The 13351-nt window shown below is 32.2% G+C and overlaps 1 protein-coding gene across 1 annotated transcript; it reads left to right on the top strand.

Annotated features, from left to right (window-relative positions):
* The first annotated feature begins 5898 nt into the window (after positions 1–5898).
* On the top strand, positions 5899–12869 carry LOC148597955 (bactericidal permeability-increasing protein-like). The gene is made up of 6 exons (XM_088562034.1): positions 5899–6073; positions 6962–7052; positions 7757–7882; positions 9962–10020; positions 11674–11831; positions 12716–12869. The coding sequence occupies exons 1-6, from the start codon at positions 5977–5979 to the stop codon at positions 12779–12781; spliced, it is 597 nt and encodes a 198-aa protein (XP_088418160.1). The 5' UTR covers positions 5899–5976; the 3' UTR covers positions 12782–12869.
* The last annotated feature ends 482 nt before the right edge of the window (positions 12870–13351 follow it).

The raw sequence follows: 13351 nt of genomic DNA, 5'->3' as shown, positions 1-13351 counted from the left end.
AACACTTTGTCTTTCCCTCTGTCCGTTACACTTTCGTTTAACATATTTCTCAGCGGCAATACACCTGCATCTCCTCCATTTGGTGTTTATATGCCACAATTGATTCGCTATGCTACATGAAGTACTAACTACTCATTGATTTCATTGAATCCATAAATATATGCACAACATACTTCTAAATTAGGGGTATGAGAAGATACGTCTTAAAAGGTCTCATACCAAATTGTTTGTGAGATATCAGTCTTTGAGGGAGAAATTCTCGGTTTCTTTCAAAATAATGAGTAATGGTTGTTTTCGTAAATTGTTCGTTATGCTGTTGTGACTGCTGATTTACCGATTATGACGTAGTAGCCGGTAAATGCTATTTAATCACCACTGATATATTCACGCCGCAATGGGAAGGGGTGTGGGGTGGTCAGCGCGCTGTAAAACCTAGATTTAACCCACTTGTTTGAATGCCTGTACATTCAGGAACATTGCGGCTCCAGCTGCTCCGGTGGTATATCTTTTTGCCAGAACTGACTTGATTATGGATTGGATTAGTGTTCGGAAATTTTGTTACCATTACTTACTTAAACAGATTTCTCAGTTTCTATTGGAAGAATGCTGAGACATTTGGTATACTGCTTTTTCATGCTGACTATACTGTGTGTTTTCCTTCTGGATTTTTTACATTATATGTTGATTTCTTTATCTTCAGTTATTATATGTAACATATTTTATTCGGTTGATATGTTGTGTATGAAGATTGTAAGTTCATTTTCACGTTCTGGACAAGTACTTAGACAAACTATTCTGTCTAACTTCCTCCTCTGACATTACCAGTCTGCATCCACACTTCCTCGGGCAACACCAGTCTAGGTCAACACTTTGTAAAAGTAACATAAGAGTTATCATGTCTATATAAAGAAACATCTACTTAAACATACATGTAGGTATAAGATACATGTTTATATATTTTACTTAAAAAGGAAAAAGATACACGCCTTATTAGGAATGCATAAAACCCCAAAAACAGGGATCGCGCTGGCCTTCGCCAATGTCGTAATTTGAGATTTTTTATTTGATATGGCGACAAAAATAACCAGTTGACGATTCTCTTGGCGCCTAGGTTTTGTATATTAAAATTGACATAAAGTTTGTCAGCAACAAATATTCTCTCCAATTAAACAATTGTGTTGACACCTGGCCAAAGTTAATTGACCATAACCAATTTACGACTGAAGCCAATCAATAGTAACTAGACCAGGTGACCGTGACTCACAATATCCTCCTGGGAGGTGTCAACCAGATGTAAATATATCATTGAGACAATCAAAACTCTTATCATCTGGTCAAATGTAAACACAATCATGGCCATGTGCACGTGGCTACATACAAGCTTCACAGCCCTGATAAACCATATGATGCATTCAGAAACAGATTTACCTTATAAAAGAATAAATTAAATCCAATTAACAATGATTGTCCCATCAGGAAGTGTCTAAAACGCTGTTAAAAGCAAGAATTGATAAAATTGAAAGAAAATGGATGATATTTGTTTACACTTTTGTCTTGTGCCTTTTTTGGCGGGGGAATCGGTAAACAAAACGATGGGGATTCCAGAATTCGAATTATATTCAGATAAATAGAATTCGAGATAATTGAAAAGGGACACAATTAATGGTCAATGGTAGTTTGCTAGAACTTTTATCACTTGAAAAAAGAATCAAGTTTGTTGAAAATTTATATATAATAAACAAAATTCTATTTTAAGATAAATTTAATTAGACCACAAGAGTCAAAGATCAACAATAAACATGTTTTAAAATTAAGGACTATATGAGCATAGTAATATAAAGCCCTTGATAGAAATAAAACACCTTTTTCTGTGACTAAGACTAGAGATAAAGACCTGCTTTATACAAGCGTCAATAGTGAATCTTGAATACAAGTTTGTCATGAATGAAGGGGTTATTTTGCTGAATTGATAACTCATCATTGGACTTAATACTGTCATATTTAAAGAAAAATTGAAAAAAAAAAAGATTTTAGCACCCATTTTTGCTCTAATTTCTGAAAATTGGTGACAACAATCGGCAGCTGGCGATTTTTCTGGCGACAGAATTTTGAAAGCCAGAGCAGCTCCTACAAAAAGACCTGTTGAAACATCGCTTTTAAGAAGGACTCGGAAAAAATAAAACATTAAGAAAATAAGGCCATGTTTTAATAATCATTCGGAAAAACAAAACCAAAAGGAAAAAAACTAACCGATAAAAACACAACAAATACTTAAATCACGTTTGGTGTTATATCTTAATTTTGTGAAATGCCGCACATTTATATACAAATGGGTTTATAGACGTAACAAATTATGTAACGAAAATGAATATGTCAAAGAGACAACAACCCCACTGAAATGAAGAATGTCAGCTAAAGGCGACCAATGGGTCTTCCGTGAACTACGAGGAAATCCCACACCACAGGGCAGACTGCAACTAGCCCCAAAATAACATAAAAGTAAATTGAAAGCGGAAACGAAAAATGACAAACAGAGGCAAGATCTTTATACCAGTGTCCATTCTTTATTCACACTTTGTGCAATTATTCCAAAATGCTGCCATAAATTGTAATGAATATTTAGTGAAATATTTCTTCCTAATGGTATGACCCCCTGTCGATTTTTTTAATTACTTTCCCTTTTTTAAGTTTCTTAATATGGTTTCTGTCATTCTGAACAGTAAAATATTTTGCGGTCAATTATTTAATCGCAATCAAATCTTTGTGATGTATTACGTTTGATTGGTGTGTCTACATACCCCGTCAAGTTTTGACCTCTAGGGGACATGTTGTAGCTGGAGATTCCTAAATTATCAAAATGTTATAATTTAGGAATTCGTAATGTGTCATTGTCTCATGGATAATGTAAAAAAAACAACTTAGATTGCGACGCCTCCAAATATGGTCGATATGGGTTTGGAGAATTTTCTTAGTTTTACGCTTTTCTTTTGTTTAAAAATTTAGAGAAACAGAATCTTACTTTGGTACTCTTGGATTATCGTATTTCTCCTTTATCGATAGGAGAAATACGATAATCCACTCGTGTCGATGTAAGACTCTATATTTTCATTACTTTTAAGAAGTATGAATTTAAAATTCTCCTTTTTTATATACATATTTTAAAAATTAAAACTCACATGAACATGAATCAAGGAGCATGTCAACAAATTCCCTTTAGGTGAATTGTGTAACCCCTGATTATCTTTCATTTAGGCAAATAATAAATGTGGCATGTGCTATGAGAGGACTATATTTAGAATTCAATAAGTAATATTGTTAACAATTTACCAGAATAAGTACTATGTTATTATATTGCAAAGCCTGTCACGTCTTACAGAGAATAGTCAATATTTATATTGGGCAAAATACATTCTATGGTAGTAAGTCTAATAGGGAAGGGACATGAAGGTGTCGACTTTGGGTTAGACAATGGGAAAGTCATAAAGGGGAAGGAAATGAAGGTGTCGAATTTGGGTTAGACAATGGGAAAGTCATAAAGGGGAGGGAAATGAAGGTGTCGACTTTGGGTTAGACAATGGGAAAATCATAAAGGGGAAGGAAACTTGGATGTAAAATGGCGGATAGTGAATAGGGAATCCTGTAGGGGAGGATAATTGGGAATTCCAGTTTTTGATGGGGAAAGGGGCGATTACGAATGGATGACAGGATATGGGAGGGGAATTTCGAATAGCAAATTGGGAAAATAGTCCATACTATATTCAGAAATGACCGAAGTTTAGAGATGGTTCATGGTGTCAATGTATCCACCAAACAAATGTTTATATGTATTTTACGTAGCGATAGTCATTCCAAAATAAAACCCAAAATGCCAATTTCATATACAATTTATAAATAGAATTTCTTTTCCCAAAAGTACAACAACTGAATGACATACTAAACCTGTGGTCCTTTTCTCAAAAAATCGTAAGAGGAAAACTAATCGTAAGTTATGACGTCATAATACTTTGATTTACTATGACGTCATAACTTACGAATAACTTTACACTTACAATTTTTGGTGAAAAGACCACTGGTTGTATGGACTGTTACTGCTTCTAAATGAGAAATGAAAGTAAATTTGGAAAATGTTGACATGCATGAATAGCCTTCCATCTGACTGAATCTTATAAAGACTGTTACTTCAAAGCATTTATTTATTTCAAAATTTAATAGGTAATCAATAGAACTTGAAGTTAATAACAATAGAACAAATCACGAACAATAAATGTAACAATTATGTGTCAGTCCCTGTAAGAATAAGGCAGTAGGTGAAACATGGTATGAAGAAATCATTTTGATAGTGTAATTTGACTATTTGCACCATCAGAATCAAGGAAAACATAAGAAAGCATATAATCCATTCTGCAAAGGGGTGGGGGATGGACAATTGTTAGTTGAATTAAATGGAATGGGAATTTATTTAAAAAAAAACAAAACATCAAAACAAAAGAAAAAGAAAAAGAAAACAGAAACACAAAAATGAAGCAAAAAGTAGTAATTAGTCACTACTTATATTTAGTATCCTTTTTTCAAATTTTAAGAAAAAAATCAGTTTAGGTAATATACAGAAATTTACATCTAATTTTTATTACCACTATAATAAACCTGTCTCAACCGAATCCCTCCTGGACTGTAAAATTTATTTTATTAAGACAGCTGTTCGTTTTATCCAGGTTAAAAATGCATAAAGATTAAAACAAACGCAATTCTAAAAAGTGTTTAATGGAGACATGTTTTTTCATTATTAAGGGTTCAGTTAAAACATATTTTACTGTATTTTATTCCCTAAAGCTTATATTGTATACGTGAAAGGTCTAGTTATATTTAGGAACAACAAGCTTAATAACGTACCTATAATAAGAAGTGTATTATAAACAATTTTCCAAACATAATTGAATTAGCAAAGCTTGTCACGTTCACAGAAAGCGGTAAAATACATCACAGAATAATTGCAGGTTTTTACTTATTAAATTCGTGAAGGTCTCGGTATAATAAAAATTCAGGGGTAATATTATTTTTGTCTTTGACTTTTGAATTTCGATCAATTTTCTGTTTTTCTATATTCAAGAGTCTACCTTATATCTCGACCGTCATCTTGAAATTTATCAGTTTTGACTAATAAAATTTAAGAAGATATATGTATTCCAAGAGTAATCAAGGGAACCAAGGTTATAGCGGTAATCAAAAGAATGTAATCCAGGGACAAAGACCAGACATGGAAAACAGACATACACAACAAAGAACATAAAGTAACTAAAATCATACATACAAAGTAACAAAAGTAAATGAGCAACTCGGACTCCACTAAAAACTGGGAGCATGGACCAGGTGCACCGGTAGGGTAAGCGTCCTCTGCTTTTCTAGAAACACCCGCCGAGTTGCTCATAAAAAGTCAAGTCCGGGGTAGACAAACGAGGAAAGGGAAACTATGACCCGTTGAATAAATCAGTTTTCATGGTGTTGATGGATACACCATAACGATCCATAACGATGACGACCATAAAACTTCTGTAGTGATGACTTCAATCTTGTAGCAACATAACCCTGTTTCAGAAGCCTATTTGTTAAATTTCTAGCGCGATACGAAAAGTCTGCGTAGTTTCGGCAAGCTCTGGCATAACGTATGAGTTGTGATATGAACACTCCATACGCAGGAGCCAATTTAAGAACTGGTCTGCTCAATTACATACTTAAAATATGTTGTAAAGATAAGCCGTAACAAGGAAATATGACGGAAATATACATTAATTGTATAAGAGTATTATTGCGCATATAATTTGTCTGAAGTAAAAAGCGCAATTGATACGTAAAGAAATTTAAATAATCGCTTTCTTAACCAGCTGCTGGTGCATTTTAATAAAATGCAGTTTGGTATATATTAAAGTGCAAATATTCCTTATTACCAAAAGCAATAGTTCGGATTGCATTAAAAGAAACATGCTTTTTCGTCCGGAAGTTTTGCTCTTGATCTTGGCGGTTTTCTTTATCCAAAGTAATAATGGAGGAATGCCGTCAGGAGGAAAACTTAATCTAGGTAAGAATCAACTTTGCCGAAAAATAGGGGATTTTAAGTGAATAATGTACAAGTTTATCACTTGTTTTTAAAACTAACGAGTGCATGTTTTGGAAAGTTAATAAGTACGAATGATATAGTACTATATGATCATTCATTTATAATAAGATGGTTTACGGAAAAAAGTTGGTACTGCTTAGTGCTGCACTAAGTACGTATGATCAGAGCAAATAATTTGGGTAACTAATTCTAGCGGTTTTAGAAAGACCGTTAAAATCAGCAAAAAAAAATTAGCACCCGATAAAAGTACCAGCTATATAGTGTTTGAAAACATATTGCTTCGCATTTGCAAATACGAATATTTAAGGAAGTACAATTCTTTTCAAGAATAAGGCAATATTCAGGAAAAAAAATCATATACATGACAAGCAAGCCAAAACCAATTGTCTGACAATATACTTTCTTCTGTGAAATATCCTGCTTTTCATATAAGCCTCATTGAATTTGTTTTGAAAATTTGGTTAAAAGGATGTTAGAAAAATGAGATATTTGTCTGATTTGCCTGATCCTGAAATGTTATTTGCTGTGCAGTGCATTACAATGTTGTTACAATCCAAATTTTAGAAAAAAAACCGAGACCGTAAATCATTTGTAATAATTTAAATTTATTCGAGTCCGAGTTGTTATTAACTTTTGTTTCTTTGAACGTATTGTTTTGGTTGTTTTGTGTCATTAGTTCTGTTTTCCCTGTCTTGTCTTTATCTCTGGATTACATCTTTTAGATTTCCGCAGGAATCTTGGTTTTCTTGATTACTCTTTCATGTGCGACTTATTTCATCCGCTCGGAACACGTTTTCAAATTTAGATTGCAAAGATTATCGAAAATAACTCATAGATTTTTTTTTATAGTTGGAAGTCAAATTCGCAAGTTAATTGGTAGAGATTTGAAATCATGGATAAAAATACCAGACCAAAATATTAAAAAAGGAAAGCTGTACAAGTAAGTTACGTTTTAATGACATTTTCATAAGAATTTGGTAATATGTGAAAACTTACCAATCTGACAATATAGTTCAGCACAGGGAACTCAAGGAACTCAGAGAAACAATTGAAATGACTACAATTTCGTTTCAGCATCAGTTGATACCTTTGGAATTTTTCAAATTAATGATTTACTTCTAAAATGTCTACAAACAGTGTAACGCATTATATATATAGGAAGTATAAAGAATTTTATCAAAATGATATTAACAATTTTGTCTTGCCTAATTCCTTATTCTGATGGCAATAGTAAAATTAAATTGTCAAAATGATGGAATTTTTCCTATCACTTCAACCCAGTGTCTGATTATTACAGAGACTGACATTAAAGAACAGTAGAAAAGTATAAACTCAAGCGGTTCTGTCCACAATCTCGTTACCGAATAGCATAGTTTATCAATGAACAAACATGCATATGTTAAGAGCGTCGAAAAGGTAAGGAAGCCATGGGTGGTCAAATGGTATAGCGAGTTATAGGAATGGACTGTTTCATCTGATAAATCACAAAAATAATGTTGCAGTCTTTCATAGCATTTTTGATTTCATTCATCAAGGATTGATTCCTCGTTTTAATGCCCCCCAAAAAATCAGCGAGTATTTGTGTACTACTTGTAATGTTTTTTTTTTCTAAGTATAAAAAAATCACTTTGTACTTTATTTTAGCATTCGAGTTGTAAATATCGATTACCCAAATGTAAAAGTATCAGCTACCAGTTCTACCTTATACGTAATTATTTCCAACTTTGGGATAACGCTTTATGGAAAGTGGAAAGCTAAATTTTTGTGGTGGTAAGTATCTAATGGTAACCAGTTCCGATCAGTAATGATTTGAAACAAATTGATGACTGCAAATTTTGATTAAAAAAACCTAGTCGACATACCAGCGAAATGGCGGATGAATGATCAATCTTAATGACAATGGTTCAAACAACAATTAACAACAGATGGACTATTTCTCTACACAAGTCGTTTAGTCAAACACTGTGATGACCACTGTTTTACTAGTTTGACTTTTGTGTGCACAGGATTCCATTCACACTTGACTATTGTGGCTAATATAGAAGCGGGAGGTCTAGCTAGCCATAAAACTGGTTAAACCAACAATTTCACTTTAAAGTCAGGAAAATGGTGCCTGTTTTTATTTTCCTGTTATTCTTGACTTTACGAGTGTATGTTTTGATTTGTGATTATGAGTCAGATAGTTTTGTTATTACAATTATATACATGAGATCACGGGCAAATTAATGAAATTATACATTATAATGTAATAAAAATTATCCTTTTTAAGGGGAAAATTCAGATTACATCATGTCAATATCGTCGTATTTTTCATTTTTCAATATTGGAGTTTTTGTTTCACTCATTTCGAAGCATTTATGGTTTATGCCTTTAAATGTTATGAGGGAAATTAAACAATTTGAAATGAAGATAATAATATAATAAAATTACAAAACTGATAACCTCTCGGCGATACACCTGCAGTCGAAAGGAAAAGCAAACAAGAAGCTCCCAGGAGCCTGACTTGCCCACCTGGTTGAATTTTGCCTTTCAAAGGCAATAAATTTAACAAGAAGTTGTCCAACAATTTTGATTCAAGAAGTCTTTGGCAGGGCTTATCATAAGGATCATTTCAACAATTGAAAGTTTTTGTAATCTATCACAGTTTTCAATATATTGACTGAAAACTGTTTAAAAATTTCATTTGTCAATTTTCAAGGGCAATAACTCTTACAAGGTGTCATCTGACAACTTTTATCCTTGACGACTTTGTAGTCCTAATAAGGATCATTTCAGCTATTAAAAGAATTTGGCTAAACCGGTTTTAGAGATATTTGCGGAAGACTACTGTTTGACCCCTACACTGTATGTTCTATTTTTAGTAACGGCTGCCATGTTTTTACGGATAAAAAATCCCCACATCAGATCTATTCAGAATACACAAGGAAACATTCGTACCGAGTTTTGTTCCAATTGATCAAATGATGTCAGAGGATAATATTTTTGAAAGAAATAACATTAAAAATAGCAAAAATCATTGAAAAAGGGCAATATCTCCGACATGACTCAACCGTTTAAAACCATAATTTGACCAGAGATAGATCTTCTCATGCTGAACACTTTTACCCTAACAGAATTTAGCTAAACATAACGGTTTTGGAAATATATGTGAAAACTACTGTCTGACCACTATGTTCTATTTTTATTAATGATGGTCATGTTTTTCGACGAATAAAAAATCCCCACATCATTTCTAAGCAGGATACCCTAAGGAACATTTATACCAAGTTTGGTCCTAATCAAGTAGTTTCAGAGGAGAAGAGTTTTGTATAACTGTTAACGACGACGACGGACGACGACGGACGCGAAGTAATGGCAACAGCTCACATGGCCTTTGGCCAGGTGAGCTAAAAAAAGGAAAGTCCGTATAACAAATGGTAATATCAAAGTAAAAAAAACTAGAAAGTTTGGACATGCGCAATTGTCCTTATTTTGTACAATCATTAGCCGATGGAAATGGTGGGTTAAACCAGATTTTAAAGCGCGCCAAACTTTTTGCTCCCATTATGTTTATGATTTTCCGGTATATTTACAATATAAATTGGTAGCCTAACTACAGTATTGCCCTTGATAATTCATTATTAAATTGTCACATTGACAAGTATCGGAACATTTATTGAGAAACAGGGATGTGTTATGGTGATTTTTATAGATCACATAAAAAAAGAAGAAAAAAAATCAAATGCAAATGCAAATCTATTCCAAAACTTAAACTATTGTTTCCCTGAAATAATTGAACACGAGGATCATTACAAACTACTGGTTATTTATTTATTTATTTATAAATTTCGTTGTTTTCTTTTTTATCAGGAGGCCAAGGGGTAGCTTTTCTGCAAAAGGCAGTGGCATAGGAATTTCTTTAAAACTCAGTATGTTAAACCATATATATTTCAGTAGTAATTGTAGATTTTCGTATCTAAATTTATGAAAATCAACCTGTTGTCATGTTGGCTTCTGTGTTGGTACTTTTGGAATTTATAATACATGTAATAGTAGAAATTTGGAAAATATGGCCCTGTATTTTTAATTTTCAGAACATATACTGCAAATTTGACATTGATTATTTAAGTCAGATATTACAAAAAAAATATAGTTCTGTCATGAGTATGTTATATCCACTGTGTAATGATTTATAGAGACCGCTACCGAAATTGCTAAAAAATAAATCTCAATCTTTTGACAGAACATATTTTTATAAACAAGTATAATGAAAAGCAAACTTGGTTTTAGAAATCAGACGCCTTCTCTTTTTCTACCTAACTGTCCATTCTCCGACATTAAAACGGTCTGTGAAGACAACAGACGTATAGTACAGACTAGAGTACTAAGAAATCTGTGTAAGAGTAATCAAAGGAACCAAGAGTCAAGCTTAAATCAAGCGAATGTTATTCAGGAATAAATTAATCTGAGATAAACACTGTAACCTGATTGGTTAACATAATTTTATTATATCTCAATGGATAAAAAATATTGACGCGCCCCTATTTTGTTAAATTCAGAGCTACTTTTGTCATGTCTAAAGAGAAAAATATGTTTTAAAATTAATTTATAAGAATTGGCTTTTACTTCGTGCAATAAACCATATGCACATGGAAAATTAATGCTATTTTTCAATAAACAACATTTTTATTATTGCCAATTCTTAGAATCTCTCAGTAACAAGTACAAAGAAATCTTTCTAAGTAGTTTAATGGAACCAAGATTCTAGCGTAAATCAAAAGAATGTAGTCCAGAGATAAATACCAGACATGGAAGGCAGACACACACAACAAATAACATTAAAAAACTAATAACGCATATTTGTTAAAATCCGTCAGAATGCATTTGTATAAACTTAAGTAGCTGTCTTTGCAAGAATCATGTAAAATCTGAAGAGTGTGATACACCTAAAAAAAGGCTACATATTTTCATTTTTGTGATTAAGTTGTTTTATGGGTCTATATTGTGAGATGTGTAATTATTCATTCAAATCTGCCTGCTATTAGGAGATAATCAACATTGAAAATCCAATAAGTTCTATTGTATTTGAGTGTCATCTACAGTGTTATCTCCCTTAATTTTGAAATCTACAGTGTATTCTATATAATTTTTATCTCCTATGAACATGGGTTATATGAAAAACCACATGTTAATTTTTGTTATTAGGACATTTTAAACAAAATATCAAAAATAAAAATATGTAGGCGTTCCGACCATGAATCACATTTTGCATGATTCTTATGTGGAGTGCTGTTTAACATATGTAAAAAGAACAAAACCCTTCAGTATCAAAAGGAGTTCGGTTTAAAAAGCTTCTGTTTGTTATTGAAAAAATAAAGATAAATGAATGGACATTTTAACTAAAACTTTAACGTGTTTGTAGCCTATTATAGAGAGAACAATAATAACAGAACACCTGCATAAAACGAACAAATATCAATCTTGAGTCCAAAATGGATTCAGTTTAGACAGGTGTCACTGTACTGGGGAACTTAAGTTATCATAACTGTTTCAATCATTTTAACATCTTCCTGCATTTACAGATATAAAAACGTTGAAAGTTCTGACGTGCTATGACTGGATAAGATCAGTAAATGCAAAATTTAGTGGTAGTAATCTGAGTGGTAAAATTCTCAGCTGGATCCTGAAGGTTTTCAGGAAGCGAGTCAACAGGCGGATAAAAAGGGAACTAGACAATAAGGTTTGTGGAACTTTAATTTTAATCATGAATGAAGGGGATTCGATTGACATAAATGTAAATAATAAAAATTTACTAGGTTAAAATTTTGAATAAAAAGCAGGTCCTTTTTTTTGCATGTTCGGTTAGTTCTTCAGCAAGGTGAAATATATCATTTGTAACGCCAAGCGTGTAATATCATAAAATATTGGTGTGTCAAAAGTACATGGCTGATGGAAACTACGGAAAACGAAATATAATGATATTTTATCTTAATCTTTGTAACAATATATGCTTAAATGTATATATCAGCTGGTACATAAATATTCCATAAAATGCATGTTCAGATATACATATCTGAAACCTAAATAATAAATAATCCCGTCAACAAAATATATTTAAATCTCTTTACATCATTTTTGATGTATCTAGAATCTTGGTAAACCGAACAATTGCATAAAAAGAACAAATTTTAATGTACAAAATAAGTGTGGTCATAAGAATGTAAGATTCATGCAAAATGTGATTCATGGATGGAAGACCTACATATTTTTATTTTTGATATTAAGTTTAAAATATAATAGTCAGAAAGTTACATGTGGCCTTTAATATAACCCTTGTTCATATGAAATTACATAGAATCCTGTATAACTCGTAGATCGAACATTTGTCTTTTCCAAACTACTTTTAAAGACCATTAGGTTTCGGTTTAGACAGATCTAGACAGGTTTCTATGAATCTTAACAAAAACTATAGAATTTTACCTCAGTACCTGTGTGAATATAGCAAAATGGCATTAGGCAATATTAAAGTCGTCAATTAATTCAAAAACGTTCGCTGAACATTGTTAACTCTTAGGGCTCATTTCTGTGGCTTAAGATATGTTTTTTTCTGTTTTTCTTTTTTAGATTTGTTGGGCTGTGCGCAAACTGATTTACCAAAATCGCAAGAAAATTCTAGCTTTACTGAGATAACCTAATCTTAGCTTCGACCAGATTTGATAAGGAAGAAGTGATATCTTATTCTGTCATTCCTACTCATATAAATTATATGTCGTTTCAAGCTTTTTTTTTCTAATATCAATACTATTCCCGAATAAGCAAACAACACAGCAACATGAACAGAACACAAAAAAACAAAAAACAAAAAAAATCCAATAAGCTTTGACCAGATTTGATAAGGAAGAAGTGATATCTTATTCTGTTAAAATGAACAGATCAAAAATAAATAAATAAATAAAATAAAATCCAATATTCATGAGTCCTAATATATAATATCTTTACTTTGTGAAAGTTTGTTTCGTGCTTCCGGCGCAATTGTGTTATGAAACATTTCTAAATAAACATTTGCTTTAGATTTAAATTTCTGTGTTTCCTTATTTTTTCAAGATTTACACCGCACGCAAAAAGTCTACATGATGTAGAATTTTTTTTAATTGTCTACAGAAGACTTTGAAAGATACATGCATAATAAAAGGAACCATAACTTTGCCCAGGAACTATTATATTATCCATTAGTCATGAAGTAATGACTTTGTGTGGGTA

This window comes from Perna viridis, chromosome 14, assembly GCF_037379345.1.
Source record: "Perna viridis isolate PV_CMFRI_1.1 ecotype Kerala chromosome 14, ASM3737934v1, whole genome shotgun sequence".
NCBI classification, from domain to species: Eukaryota; Metazoa; Mollusca; class Bivalvia; order Mytilida; family Mytilidae; genus Perna; species Perna viridis.
The sequence above is the reverse complement of the archived record's forward strand: the minus strand, read 5'-3'. Positions and strand labels throughout refer to the sequence as shown.